This window comes from Brachionichthys hirsutus, chromosome 18 (genome assembly GCF_040956055.1).
Source record: "Brachionichthys hirsutus isolate HB-005 chromosome 18, CSIRO-AGI_Bhir_v1, whole genome shotgun sequence".
Classification (NCBI taxonomy): Eukaryota; Metazoa; Chordata; class Actinopteri; order Lophiiformes; family Brachionichthyidae; genus Brachionichthys; species Brachionichthys hirsutus.
This window is the reverse complement of record NC_090914.1, coordinates 9,835,999-9,851,419: the sequence shown is the minus strand read 5'-3', so window position 1 is coordinate 9,851,419 and position 15,421 is coordinate 9,835,999. Positions and strand designations below refer to the sequence as shown.

Genomic DNA, 15,421 nt, shown 5'->3' with positions numbered 1-15,421 from the left:
TAATAGACACACTATCTGGATGTGATGGGGGGGGTGGGGGGTTAGAATGCTTTGACGTTTTAGCGGAATTTAAGATATCCTAAATCATGAGGTCATTGATAATATTACCTATTGATGTGTTCATGAGGTCAGAGAGCAAATGAGAAGCAGTTGCCGCATTTCGCCACAGGAGGCAGTATGATCCACAAAGTCGATCTGTAATCTGTCTTTAGACTGATTCTTAGAGTTTAAACTGGGAACACTGGGTTGAGAAAAATCAACAAACACCGATTGACCTCCCGGCTCACTCCCAGTCCGCTTGCCGTTCGCCGAGGAGCCGTTTCAGTGCGGCGTAGACGCAGACAGAAGGTCGGGGTTGATCAGCGCGTCTGAGTGGAGTCCTGGGTAACAGTAGGGGGCAGGCTAAGAGAGACTGTATTACATACTGGAGGCATTGGTGAACGGCAGTCAGCATCACAGACGGAGATAGAAGTGGAGACGCAGAGATCCGCCCCACAAACCCGACAGACATTTCATCGACTCGGACGTCGGGCCTGCCGCGATCACGACGGCATCCGGCTCCAGGGCCGAAACCAAACGGTCGAGGTGGAGACGGGACGCTAACAGAACACCTGAGGTTCTGATCAGGTGAAGTTCAGCCCAGGTGATTTAATGTCTGACACCACAAACAGAATGAAGTCATATTTGGCTTCAGAATCCATCAGTGATTATCTAGACCGAGACGTACATCTCAGCTCCTACTCGTACTTCCACCTTTAATTCCTCCGAGTCCGTCTCCTCACCACATTTGGTGCCTTTTGGGGACACGAAATGGCTGCACTTACACACCGACCGCAGCAGCTTCAATCTGCAGGATGTGCTGAACCGTTATCTGCACCTCTACCGCCGCCGACGTGAACAAACCGAACACGTACGAATAGAATCCTCCAGATTCACCCGCCGAGAAGGCCCCCCTCAAAGGGAGACGTTATTAACGTTATCCCCCCTCTGCTGCTGAGAAAGCTTAACTTTTAATATAAGTGATAACGATTTTAAAAAGCAGAGTAAAGAATTAACTACATGAAGTGATTTAAAAAAATTCTCTTCAGTTCTGGTTGACCATAAAATTCACTTTGGACATTTTCTGAGAGCGTTAATGCTTGAAGCAATGCATTTAGTACACCATTACGTATTTCATGTATTATGCAAGTACAGTCACCAGGTAGCTGTTAGGTGTGTTTCTCACACACACACACACACAGCCGGCATCTGCAAGCCACTTAGCATTCACGACTGTTCTCGTGGAGGCAGGCTGTTGTTGCCATGGTTACTGCCGCGGGTCATAAGAGCCAGTGATGTCGGCTTGTTTGATTGGCTGAGTGGAGCGAGGTGGGACTGGAGGGAACTGGATCAGCAGCAGGGGCCAGTCGGACTCTAACGGGACACACCCAGTGACAGTCATCTATGACATCACACCTCCCAGCGGGTGGAGGGGAAACCTCTAGGAGTTCAAATGCAAATTAAACATGTGTCCGGCACCGTCCAATCACAGATCGGCAAAGACACGCGGTTCATAGAAGTTGGTTTAACAGTGTTTTAAGATAGTTGAGTGTGGTGGTGTGAGTTCAGATGCTGCCAGCACTGAAACAATACGACAGGCCGGTCACATGACTACATCCAAGGTCACATGACCACATCCGGTTTACTTTACACACTAGAAAACAGTGACTGACAGATGTTTCTGTAAACACTATTCAGGCCAGTTAAGTCAAACTTAACGCAGCAGTGTGCAGCAAAGAGTTTCTCAAGTCATCGTGTCCTTATGGTCACTTAGATCCACAGGTTTCCATGGAAACAAACAACCATACATGTGTAAGTGCAGCATCTTAATCAGCTCATCCCAACTAACCTGCTGGAGGAAATAAGAGAACATCTGCTCTGTGGCTGGCTGATGTTACTTCAGTGATCCACAGAGACCCCCCTCCCCCCCTCCTTGGTTGTGCTACAGGGAGAGAGGAGGGACAATCACACAACAGTCCCAAGTGGAGGTGCTAATGATAGTGAGCCAAGTGAATACCGGTAGATAAACGATCATCGCATGGGCCAAGACCCCTCAGATTTATTTTGTTTTGGCTCCATTTAGAACATTCTTGATGGATTTGGGCTTTTGCAAAAATCAGCAGATAAATAGCGGATTTATCAATGAGTGGCATCGTGTTGTTTCTAAGACACAAGATGCTGAGACAGATAAGTATTTCAAGGAAACATCCTGCAGTTCTAAGTTTAAGCAGCACAGAGATGATTAAACAGGTGAGAGCGCACGCACCCACACACACACACACACACACACACACTGCCTCCTCTGCTGCTGCTATAATTGGTGGTTATCTCCAGAGCCAGGCTGTAGAGTGTGTTTGTTTGTTGGAGAGACATCCACACAAACACTCCAAAAGAAAACACACAACTCGGTGTGAAGCGTCTTATGTTCAGGATGTGGGACAGCCACACTTGTCTTGACTCTCTCCACGGGGGCTGAGGAAATAAAGCATCGGTTTTCTACTGCTACAGCACACACTCTTTGGTTACCATGGCACCCGTCAGTGGGTATGATATATTAGGCAGTAAGCGATCATATCGTCTTGAAGTCGATGGATTGGGAACAGGAAAAATGATCCAACAAAGATTTGTGGGTCCAGATTTTAATGCTGGATTACCGGGTCGGAGCAAATGTTATCGGGCGTTCCCGGTCTGCGGAGATTCTCGCTGACCAAAGGTGGTTTTAGGACACGGGGTCACTGATGCCTGTGGGGAGTAAAGGAGGGCCCATTTTCCACTCCCAGAGAAGAGTTCTACCCCGCCCAGATAATAGCTGAAGCGGGTTCTGATAGAGATTCCAGAACTCGCAGCATCACGGCTGCTACGTATGTCTATTGCCAAATTATGACGGGCGCGCGAGCATCAGAACTGGATCCGAGAGCAATGGAATGGAATGGTTTCCAGGGTGATGAGTCCAAGGTTCTGGATTTGGCCTCCAAAGCCCCCCAAAACTCAATCCAATCCAGCGTCTACCCTAGTCCAATCCACGAAGCACGCCCTCAGGGGTCCCAGTGGAGTCAGAACAAAATGGCAAGCAGGTGATTTCATGTCATGGCTCATTAGAGCACACTGAAAAACATTCCAATGCAGTCGATTCAGACACCAGCGCGGACAGGAGAGGTGGCGTCTGGGAGAAACAGACGGATCTGTGTGACAATCTGCGAGTAAGAAGACAGAAAGCGTTCCGTTTTCAACCAGTCCTGAAATCAGAAGCTTCTGAGGTTTTTGGACAAGCAGTGAAACGTCTCAATTACTGATGGTTTTATTAGACATTGTGTGTCCGGCGACTATTATGCAGGGACACACCGTGATCTTGATATCCCAAAAGAATATAGCCACACTTGGCCCCGTGATCACCTCTATAAGACAGCGCTTCTACAGAATACAGTAAATCACGTTAATGGCCGTCTCACTGCCCATTAACGTGGGAAACATTCCCCGTGTCAGACGCCCGCCCCATCCAATGCGATCGTGACCGGCATTTTTGGAGACATAATGGCGGAGCACTGTGTACATTGTTGTGAATTTTTAGAAGAGATGAGCATCATATTAAAATAATCATTCAAAGTTTAAAAAAAAAAAAAAAGAAAGAATAAAAATGAACAGGGAAAACGTCATTTAGTGGAAACTACATGAACTATTTAATCTCCATGTCATCATTTCTAAGTAAGGAGGATACCAAAGAGTATCTGGCTTGCTAGTGACGTGACACCTGTCCAGGTACCGCTGCAAATGCTCACACTTATTTACAAAGTTATCATTACGTCCGCCGCTCAGCAGACCTGGAAAAACAATTGTTTCATCAGCAGAGAGACACACAAAGACGACAGCGTCAGTGTTATTTGCGGACCACAGCAGAGACCGCTGAAGGAAATCTGCCCGCTCGGACCCTGAATGGTGAAGAACGAGGCTGGAGACCAGACCGAACATTTCGCCGAGTCAGCTGATGAACTTGACAAACGCTGCTCTCGTGTCACGATTCCATTATCACATTATCCCTCATTATGCATGTCCGATTATTATTATTATTGTAGGTCTGGTTATTAATAATGCAAGGTTGTAGTTCAAAATGACTGATTTGTTGCCAAGAGGACGGTCTTTAAATAAAATGCTACAATTAAACACACTATTTTGTGATTTTTTTTTCTTTTTTAAAGCGACTAGGGGTGAATCTAGACTTGGACCGGTCCCATTTGTTCACCAGTACCAGGAGACGTAAACATTTACTTTCCATAGCACCGTCAGAGACCCCCCCCCCCCCCCCCAGTCTGGAAGTAATCCACATTGACCAGATTGTCATGGCGACACACAGATTACCAATCCGAGCCTTCCACTTGCAGCAGAGGAGGAAGGGATGAGGAATATTCTTATTCCTAATCGCCTGGCAAACGTCCCAGAGTGAATGTGAACGGATGCGAGGCAGAGGGGTACCGGCATGATTCTGACTGTGATTCTGTCTACAGGTGCCAGTCATAGCCCCATCTGCAACGCGATTTCCTTTTTCCACATCTTCATTTCCTCTCTGTACAACCACAGGAGTGACTTGGCGCACTGCTGAATCAATATTAAAGAAGAGACAGACATTAGGGATGCAGCCGGACGTTAAACCCGCCCCAGAGTGACGACAGACGCAGACCTGAATGACGGCCTATCAACACGACCCACTGGTGATCAATAATGCATCTCTGTTCATTCATAATGAACTCTCCCCAATCCTTCACACCAAATGGCGTCCGACGCCGCACAACTAATCCAGGAGTTAACGGCAAAGTGAGCGGTGCTTGCTGAACCAGTTGGAGCGTTCCCGCCAGCTGATCTGTGAACAGCTGATAAACCAGCTGACGGCTGTAGTTAGAGGAGTGCCATAAAATCAGTTTAGCCTCAAGGGTCGGAACCACTACAGTTTATGGAGATTCCCATGAAAGAGTTCAACCAAACATCTCCTGTATGGATGCGACGCCACAAACCTACTGCTGAGCGGACAATTAGCAATCTCGCCGCTAACAGACATTAGCACTGATTAAAGACATAGTATAGTGGGAGCATCTGGCTGTTTGTGCAGTGAGAAGACAAGAACAGGAAGAGAGAGCGCCGCTGCTTTCTAGAATCAAGGTCATCCTCATCAGACTGACAGCCATTAGAAAGCCTCCAACAGATAACGCTTCCTCCCCCCACAGTGTCAAAGAACATCGAAATACAGCTACCTGGATCAGTGTGGGAGGGGGCTATTCGATTAATGTGCGTGTGCGTGGGGGGGGGGGGGGGGGGGGCTACCTGAATCAGTGTGGGAGCTGGCGTCTAAGAAAATAAAGTAAAATGCTGCAGTTTATTTATTAAATATGTTCCAGAAATATCAAAATGCACCGTCTAGTAAGTGGATTTTTTTCGTGCCACTGAAACCCTCAACTGAGAAAAGTCCTACTCAAAGAAATGAGACATGGTTCCACTTGTCACCATGGAAACAAGCAATACAAGCAAGGAAAGTGTCCAGAAAAAATACAAAAGTATGAAAAAACGTTTTAATTATAGCTCCAAAACGAGACGTGACTGACGGATGGAGACCCCCCCAGTCTTGCATACATCCCTTGATCCAATCAATTGATCTCAGTCCTAGATAAGGGATTTATCATTAACCATGGCAAAATCAGTCCAACACCGGGACATCTATTCATACTCTGAGAAGTACCCAAACACCGCTCGGCTCAATACCACTGTACAAGAAAACTTGTGTTATTTGGGGGGGGGGGGGGCGCAGCTGAAACCAGGTATCGACGTGCACCCCCATGTGTGGCGAGTTTGATAACCAAAATCTGCACGACTCCCGACTCGTCCTCCTGCGAGGCAGCTTCAGGATTCTGGCATGTTTTACTTTGTCAAGACAGAAGCGAAATGTCACCGTTCAGGTCATCAGAGCCGGGTGAAACGCCTTCAAGCTTTTCTTACAAGTCCAGTTGACTTGATACAGGTATGTACGTCGGTGAGGCGGGGGGGGGGGGGGGGGGGGGGCATGGGTGTCGCGGTTGCAGAACCTGTTCTAGCTTCAGAGATGATCTGGACCAGGCAACGAGTCAGAGTAAAGCTAACCTAGCTCAAGGGATCATTAGCAGATGCGAGCGTCGAGCCTGAAAACAACATGACATCCTGAATTATTTATTTAGGCAAAAGAAGAGCGCGCGCGCACACACACACACACACACACACACACACACACACACACACAAAGCTCTCAAGAATTCAACAGCTGCCAGTCAGTTCGTGTCCGACTGGGTGAAGGAACGCCGGACGTATTCAGAGAAATGTTTTACGTCTGCAAAGGGGAAACGGACTTTAGTTCATTGTTTGAATTGTGAAGACTAAAGCTTATATATTTTATCTCACGCATGTTATACAAGTATCATAAAAGCCATAAAAGTCAAATCTATGAAGAGTCATGTTCTGAAACGAAATAATGGAATGATCTGAACGAATGTTTGGACAGCGTGTGAGATTTGGGTCAAACATCAATCCACGGGACAAACTACCTGCAGGTTATCACGATCTAAACACAGCTACCCCACTCAGAATCCGGATCACATCCCGCCGGCAGGCCCACGGTGATCTCCTCCACGCAGCCTTCATTTACACCCAACAGAATTATGGCGCGTGGACGTGGGAACAGACGCTTCGTTTCGCCCCCCCCAGCTGCTCTTGTAAACAATGGAATCACGTGACAACAATCATTTTCAGCTATCTGATGTGCACAAGCAGCTGATCGGAGGTCAGCGTGGAAGAGGAACCGACCCATCCCCCCCTCACGTTTCCCGCACAGAAGGGGGCGGGAAGGCGGAAAGAAACGAGACGTGCACGAGCACCAGCCTTCAAACACATTAATATCGGTCACGTGCTGCAGCTTATTATTGTTCCTTTATCGATGCGAGCTGTCAGTCTGAAGACATCAAAGGACAAGAGGGGGAACAAGTAGAAACACGTCTCAGGGTGGATCAATAGAACTATCGCAGGTCGATACAGCTAACAACAACACCGAGGCATCCCAGACAAACAGCAAGAAACCAGAGAGCTTCCCCCCAAAAACACACAACACAGGGCGGCGGGACGCCGTGACCCGCAAACACGTCACCGCGCCCGGTTGCGTGTTGTCAGGTTTGACCCCCCCCCCCCCACGCAACAGAGAACACGCAGCGGCTAACGCGAACCCATGCAGCTAGCAGTCCACTGGGTGCTCGCTGGCAGGCTAGCGTGTGTGTGCTAGGCTATAATGCAGGAGGAAGAGTACTCCGTTAGCCGCTAGCACCCATCCCCCAGCCCGCCACCGATCCGGCCACCATCTTTAATGTGAGCTCCTTCCTCGTCCGCCGCACAAAACACGAAAACAAAACGCCGCACACTCACCTTTAACGACCATCCCCCGGACCGATCAGCACGTGCCCGAAAGAACAATCGATTTTCGTCCAAGATAATGTTGTTGTTTTTTATTATTGAAAATTGGCCGTGCGAGCGGAACCGTGCTTTGAGAGCGGAGCAGCAATCCTAAACCGCCATCTGGTGGTCCTTCCTCGCTGCGATGCGACGGAGCCGCGCAGCCTCACACCGGCACACCGCCGCCCCCTGGCGGTCAATAAAGGGTAGTGGCGGACACGCGCGCCTCGGGGGGGAGGAACCGATACGGGGTCGCGCACAGAAACAGAACCCCCCCCCCAGGTTTAATTATTAATACGATGCGATTAAATTAAACGCATAAAAATGATTTAACAGAAGAATAACGCCGCCTCAAACATCATAAACAAATGTATTCATGTTTCTAAACTGTGGAACTGCAAACTAATATTGCTTGATCTGGAGGTTATTTGATATATTAATCGATAATAGGTCGTTACGTACAAAAGAAACAAAAGAGAATTGTAACTGGTTTGATTGAAAGTCATCTTGACTGTGCTTTTTCAACCTGGCATATATTCGGATCTGAGAAAACGTGTGTGGGCTGCAGGTCACGCAAAATAACATCATCGGGCATTGCCTAAACAGCCGCTTTATTTCCTGTTCTCAGAGTTGAGCAACTTAAACTTGGTCAGATGTAGAACATTGTAGAACATGATTCTTTGTTTTTTGCTCTTTGTGAGAACCTACACAGACGTGTAGAACATTGTTGATGCCTTTACTAAAAATATTCATGTTTGAGCAGCTTAAAGTCTTATATGTCACAGAATGGCGTCACACCGGAGGAGCCGAAACCAGTAAATGAGAATTTCATTTCCATGCACATAAATGACTGAAAGCATCAGCATAATATCCAAGTAGAGTATCCCTAAATACACAGCACACTCTCTGCTTTCTGAAGGCGAGGCTTCAACTGATCACATATAGAAAGAGGTCATTTGACGCAAACCCTGAAAGGTTCAAATTGTCTGTGAGATTCAGACTCCCTGAAAGGAGTCCATGATGCACTGAGCTCCTCTCTCCTCCCTCCTCTTCTTCCTCCTCTTCTTCCTCCTCTTCTTCTCCGCACATTTATGTCCAGTTGCATCCTTTCCAGAACGGGCTGGATGGCTACTGACAGGATTTGAAAAGTCCAGCAACAGAATCCTAAATGTGCCTGTAAGAGAAAGTTGGTGAAGAAATACAAGAAAAGTTTTTGTAAATGGACAAATATTTTAAATATATAATCTAAAAAAAAAAATCTATATAGTAAAAAGATACCTGTTTTGACTCGAGAAGAAGAAAAATGAAAAATAATCGACATCAGCTGCCATAAAAGTAATCAGCCGGACGACAACAAACAGGAAATGGTGTCCAAAATAAAATAAGTACAAAGTATGAGGATAAGTTCTGCCCAGAAACAACCAAACATCTGGAAACCATTCAGCATCTTAAAGAACAACCCAGAGTATTAATAAAGTAAATTAGAAGGAGTTATTCATGGGCTTTTGTGAGGTGACACACAATCAGATTTTAAGGTTATCGTCTGATATTTTATTCATCACATGACCTTTACGGTCTCTCCACCATCTTTGTCCCTGACAGATGAAATCCAGACTCGGGAATCTTTACACATTATTAGAGGATGACGTTGAAATCGAAAATTGATTTGATAATATTTAACTTGTTTCATGTTGCTAATTTATGATTTACTTTATGTGTTTGCTTTCATATGTATCTTATCTTGTCTAAATGTTTATGGAAGTTAAATAAAGTAATTGAAAGAAGAAGAAAAAACATTTCTAATTCTAATTCACTACTACTGCTGCCGTCCAACGCAGACTTCATAGTATTTGCATTTACAGTAGTCTCTCTCTCTCTCTCTCTCTCTCTCTCTCTCTCTCTCACACACACACACACACCCACACGGAAACCAGGGGATGAGCAAGCTTTCACTTTTCAATCAGAAGGTTCGATCCTCTGGAGTCTCACTGCTCGATTGATTACCTCGCCGGTCCGTCCTTGGTCTGACAGCGCACACCTGAACGTATGTGGACAACACGCACACACACACACACACACACACACACGCACACACACACACACACACACCACGCATGCTCAGTTATTCTCTTCTTCCCGTTGAGGCAGGGGAGGGTCTGTGTTCGATTATCACACACGCACACACATCCTTATCACACGCACCTTCTCGCGTGGAGTGGCACGCGCGCTCAAGCTGTGGCCGGAGGTGCGATCAGTTGAGGGGGAGGAGGCGCTCCGTGTCATTGAAGAGACGCACCGCAGAGGAGGAAGAGGAGGAGGAGGAGGAGGAGGAGGACGGAGGAGAAAGAAGGCGTGATGGAGGATTGACTGGTTTCAGCAGGTCAGTAGAGGAAGACGTTTAACAGCTGCTTCTCAATAACAAGCACGATCGATTATCGATCGGAACCCACCGGACCTGCCGCAGGTGCGAGTCTGCAGATTGCGCACTTCGCGGAACCCGCAGACATAACCTTGAAAATTCACAGGTGTAATTCAGCCCGTCTCTGATTGGATGATTCTCTGAGGGGCTTTCAAGTCTTTCAAATCCATGACTAAATTGTTAAAGGAAGCAAAAAAAAAAAACGTTAATTAAAAATTAATTCCCATCTTAAAGCTGATTTTCAGTCATGGAGGATCGAGATCTGATTCTGGCCTCGACTCACCTGTATTATCTCAGCTACCTGTAGGGGGGGCTGGTGCTCTCTGACCAATCAGCGTTCTGCTCAGCTTTTTCCTTAACCTCAAGGGTGGTCATTTCTCTACCCGGATGGAGAACCACGAGGAGCGTTCGCTCACGCCGGCCATCTTCACGGCGTCCTCTCTGTGTCGTTGCAGATGCGCGTCTGACGGTTCAACATGGAGTCCACTCACCTGCTGAGCCCCCCAAAGAAGAGAGTAAAGATTCACCCGCACACTGTCACCGCCAAATACGCCACACCCTACTCCCCTCAGGCCAGGGTCCACACACGCTCCCCCCAGCCCGGGGACGAGGGCTACGATGACGCCCCTTCCTTTGAGGACTTCGGCTCCTTCCTGGACGAGACGGTGGACAGGAAACAGCAGACGGAGAGCAGGAGGTGGCCCGCCAGTCTCTTCGGCTCCAGAGATAAGGACGCCGCCGACGGACCTGCTGTGGGAGGAGAGCGGAGGGAGAGGGGTGGCCCTGGGAGAGGGGTGGGGGGACAGCTGGCCAGTTTTGGGGAGGCGTCGGTGTCTGCATCCCGGCTCACGTGGGTGGGGCTGGTTCTGGCGGCGCTGGGTCATGGATGCGTGATCGTCCTGACACGTCTGGCCTCTGAACGCTTCGGCCTGGGCCCCCTGTTCCTGCTATTGGTCCGGTCGGTCATCCAGCTGCTATCTGTGGCGGTCCCTCTGCACAGGGGGGACGGTCCCTTTGGACCAAAGGGTCATCGTCTACGCCTACTCTGCTATGGCGTTGCTTACTCCCTTTCTCTCTGCTGCGCCCACTCCTCCTCAGCCTTCATCGCTCCAGGGAACAGCGCGACGAGCTGGCGCCTGGCGACCACGGCGCTGTCGGCGACGCTCGCCTTCCTGCTGCTGGAGGAGAGGCTGGGAATGGCTGATGGGATCACGACCGGCGCAGGACTGTGCGGTCTGGGGCTCCTGCTGCTCCCCGCAGCAGACGAGGATGACTCCGGTGCACCGGCCGACCCGGGCGTGTTCTGGAGAGCTGCGTTTGGCTGGTCTCTCTCGGTTCTTGCAGGACTGTGGATGGCTCTGGCTCTGGTCTGCTATCGTTCCCTGAAGGAGAGAGTGAGCCTGGCCACAGCTTTGTTCAGCACCAGCTGGGTGGGCTGCCTGCTTGCCCCGGCATCCATGGTTCTACTCCAGGAGGGCTGGTCCTGGCCCATGACTGCTCCATCCTGGGCCCTGGTCCTGGGCCTGGTGGCCTGCTCAGTCTCAGCCTTTCTGGGGATGACATACGCCCTGACTCGGCTCCACCCAGCTCTGGTCTCCGCCACTCAGAGCTTGGAGATACCTCTTGCCACGATGTTGCATCTGGCCATACATCCGTTGGCACCCACGGCAACGGAGGTTGTCGGCAACGCGATGGTCACCCTGAGCGTCGGTTGGCTGGTGATGACGAAGCTGCTGCCCTCCCGCGGGGGAGGACGCCGCCAAAGGGAGGAGTACGAGGAGATCGTGGACTCGCCCATTAAATAGAGACCTGTCCAAGTGTTCGTCAGTGATTGGTGAATGTTCATTGATGTATTTCGTCTTCTTTGATGTGGGGACGGTGTCATTGATGTGTCGTCTGCCCTGGTGATGTGATATTAAACACTGTCCTGATGCTTGTGGTCAATTTGTCACCTTCCGAATGAGTGTGTGTTTTTAAAGCTACCTGGGCTACAGCTCACAGACCAGTAATGGGGATATGGCGGCACCTAGTGGTGATTGATAACTCGTGCAGGCCCAAAGTTTTTTAACTTTTCTTGTCTCCAGACGGTTAACCAGACCGCTCTCAAAATGTAATGGGCTCTAAATCAGACCAAAATCAATCTTCAGATTTTTTTTCCCATCAAGATCCATCCAGCTGTTTTTCCATTATCAAACAAACAAACACACAAATGGCATCAAAAACATAACCTCTCTAAGCATTCCTGCCAGCATGGGTTTTATGTTTATTTCCATTTCACATACTGGAGCTACAATGCTCAAGTCAAACGTTGTTATAGTTCCAAACAGGCAGTACAAAAAAACACAACATCCACAAGACATCTCATTGGTCTAAAAGTAAACCTCAAATTAAAATTCCACGAAATACACAAACTACTTATTGTAGTACGAGTATAGTTTGGATAGGTGCAGACATTGTTAATTCTATTGGTGGGTCCCACCAGCACTCAGCCCAACGACTAGAGGCTCCACTGACGGTTCCACCGCATCACATTTTAATAATGAAGTTTAACCAACCACAGATACTCTACTGGAAAAACGTTGTGATGATGACACATAAAATATTATATACAGTCCTATACTGTTCTGCGTGACGACGCAAACTCTGGTTTCAACAGTTGACTCCGTTTCTACTGAACCACACCCTGCTGGTACACTGGCTGCCTCCAAGTTCACAGCTCTCTGGTTTCATTGGCTGACGGGCTCTCATTGGCGGTGTTGTTGGTCGATTGGCTCTCATTGGCGGTGTCGTTGGTCGATTGGCTCTCATTGGCGGTGTTGATGTCCTCCTTAATTTGGCGGACTTCTACTGTATTTAAGATGTCCGACTTGTTGGATGCATAACCGTTCGTCCTTAGTTCTCGAGTGCCAACAGCCGACTGCCAGTTACCGGAGCAGAGTACAGCTGGAATGCTGCAAATCAAACAGGAAGTCAAACATCACATCATCGCCCCCCCCCCCCCCCCCCCTCACCATCCTCATCATTTTTGCATTGTGTTTGATGCAATCCGATTTAAAAGCACTCTCGTGCTCATCCGTGTCAACCAGACCTGGCCAGACGGCTCTGAAGGGCCCGAGCGTGGCGGCTACACTGTTCGTAGTAACAGGCCTGAGCTTCCACCAAGTCGCCGAGGCTCCTCCTGTGGTTCAGCTAACGGAACGAGAGACACCACGGAGATTACATTCTGAGATTACACACAGCATCACCTTTCTAATCTGGTGCTTTACACTTTGAACAGTATATTCACAATTGTCTTCCAACGTAATAGATGACGTCCACAACGATTGATTGATTGATTAAAATGACAGACAGTGGTACACGTACGTGAGTGTCACCGATTCCTTCGACAGTTCGTCTCATCGTCGCTGACTGACAATCAAACAGAGTCTGGCAGCTCTTCAACTCCTTCTCAGCCTGCAGGCACAAACGTTTGTCGTTATGGTAACCGATGCTGCAGGTCTAGATCAGTCCAGGAGGTAGAGGTTCCAGTAGTAGTAGTAGTAGTACTGATAATGTACTCGCTCTTGTGTAAATGAAAAGATAATCCTGAACTCACCTGAGAGATTTCCTGAGCCCACATCTGATTGGTTAAGAGACACAGAGGAGCATAAATTAGAAGCCAGCTAAGAGCATGGTGTGTTAATGCTGATGACCTTCATCATCATCATCATCATCATCACTGACCTTCAGCCACTTCACTCGCAGGAAGCTGAACATGAAGGATACCTGAGGTACGTAGTCATTGTCCAGCGGGTCAAAGTTCAGGTTCTGATCAGAACATTAACAAACACGCAAAAAGAAAAACTTTCATTCCATCCAGTTATTAATGAGGATCCTTTAGGCACAGCAGAAGTAATCATGGGGTTCCTCCTGGCTCTGCGCTCGGACCAACGTGTTTCTGTCAAATTGCTAATTGCACCAATGCTCACTCTGGCCTCTCGGTCAGCCTCGTGGGCTTTCTTCAGTCTTCTGATAGCGATGTCCAAATCCAGACGTCTGTTCAGCAACATCCTTCGCTTATCCTGAGAACAACCAAAAATGCCGTCGGGCTCGGCTGCACAGTTTCAACAAGCTTATATAATTCCAAATATCCTGTTCATCGATCGTTACCTGCACGACTCTGTATTCCACCTCGGCGAATCTCTTCAGAGGAGTCAGGAAAAGGAGGCAGATGCTTTCCACAAACTTATTCTCAGCCTCACCAAGGAGCTTCTGAGTTTGTCCGCAACGGAGCAGAGACGCACCTGTCGACCACACACACACACACACACACACACACACACACACACACACACACACACACACACACACACACACACACGTCAGTAAACGATGCCTCTGTGGATTCTGATGCCGTGCGTTCTTTAAAGGCTGCCCTGGTGCACAGGCTGACTCACCGTACGGTGTGTTGGGGCCCATCTCCAGTCCAGCCTGGAGCATCTGGTCTCCCAGCGACTCGAGCAAACGAGGACGCGGCGGGACGGTCCAGTCCAGATGTCCGTACAGTCTGTCCTCTAACCGAGCTCCTGTCCATCAGAGATCAGATGGGAGTCACCTTCAAGAGCTTCAGGAAAAACCTCGCGGAATGTCTCTCGGGGAAACGCAGACCTCCTAAAACTGATAACAATTATTAGGACTCATCGGAGGAAGGGTCCCGGCTGCTCCCTTCGGGTCTCACCGGGGCTCGGCTGCAGTAGAATCTCCATCTGGAACATCATCCTGTCCGTCCAGGTCTTAGTGGCATCGGTCCGAGCAAGGAGCTCCTCAAGGTCAGGGTCCAATTCTGTCCGTTCCGCCTGGCCGAGAGTCTCCCCCGTTAACTGGAACATCAAAGAACGCCAGCTGAACGCATGGAAGTCGTTACTGACGTCACTCTCCGAGAGGAAGTTCACCTGAACAGCCCGGTTGATGAACTGACCGGCATCCACAGCCAGTCGCGTTAAATCCATCGCACCCGACGCTGCGACGCGCCGGTGAGGATATCAAACAGCTACAAACACATAGGTGACGTCACGGCCGTAACGGGAAACGTTTACGTGCGACAAGCGACCAGTGACGATTACCTTGTCTCGGTCCGCCAGTGAACGGATCATCGACGCAGCCTCTGTAAAGTGACGTGCGTAATTACGCACGTGCGTAACGGCAGTGCGGCCTTTCAATGTGCAGCCTCGGGCAGCTAACAGCGAGCAGGCTAACGTTTGATGTCGGATGAATGAATGAAGACATGCCGTACAGGTTTAGAATAAAGAAAATATCGCCGCGTACTTCCTGTCTAGATTTACAGAATAAAAGCATAATCTAAAAACGCCTACATAACCCCGCGAGTAAATTAAAATAAAATAAGAACTGCCTTTAAAGGCAGCAAAACATTCAGGTATGATCTGCACCAAAAACTACAAAACACGAGACGACAATTCATCTTAAACAAGGAGGCAATCCGAAATGATTAGAGTCCCGGGCGCTGATTTAGCC

General features: G+C 48.7%; 2 protein-coding genes across 2 annotated transcripts; one reads left to right on the top strand and one right to left on the bottom strand.

The window, feature by feature from the left end:
• Nucleotides 1–10,386: 10,386 nt before the first annotated feature.
• LOC137908025 (solute carrier family 35 member G2-like) lies at nt 10,387–11,715 on the top strand. The gene has a single exon (XM_068752384.1). It carries the CDS (start codon nt 10,387–10,389, stop codon nt 11,713–11,715), a length of 1,329 nt encoding a protein of 442 aa, XP_068608485.1.
• Nucleotides 11,716–12,620: 905 nt separating this feature from the next.
• On the bottom strand, nt 12,621–14,898 carry LOC137907797 (endophilin-B1-like). Its single transcript, XM_068752155.1, has 10 exons — nt 14,842–14,898; nt 14,628–14,769; nt 14,293–14,475; nt 14,060–14,214; nt 13,879–13,971; nt 13,634–13,717; nt 13,506–13,529; nt 13,274–13,363; nt 12,999–13,099; nt 12,621–12,861 (listed from the first exon to the last, which is right to left on the bottom strand). Exons 1-10 carry the CDS (start codon nt 14,896–14,898, stop codon nt 12,621–12,623), a joined length of 1,170 nt encoding a protein of 389 aa, XP_068608256.1.
• Between the last annotated feature and the right edge of the window lie 523 nt (nt 14,899–15,421).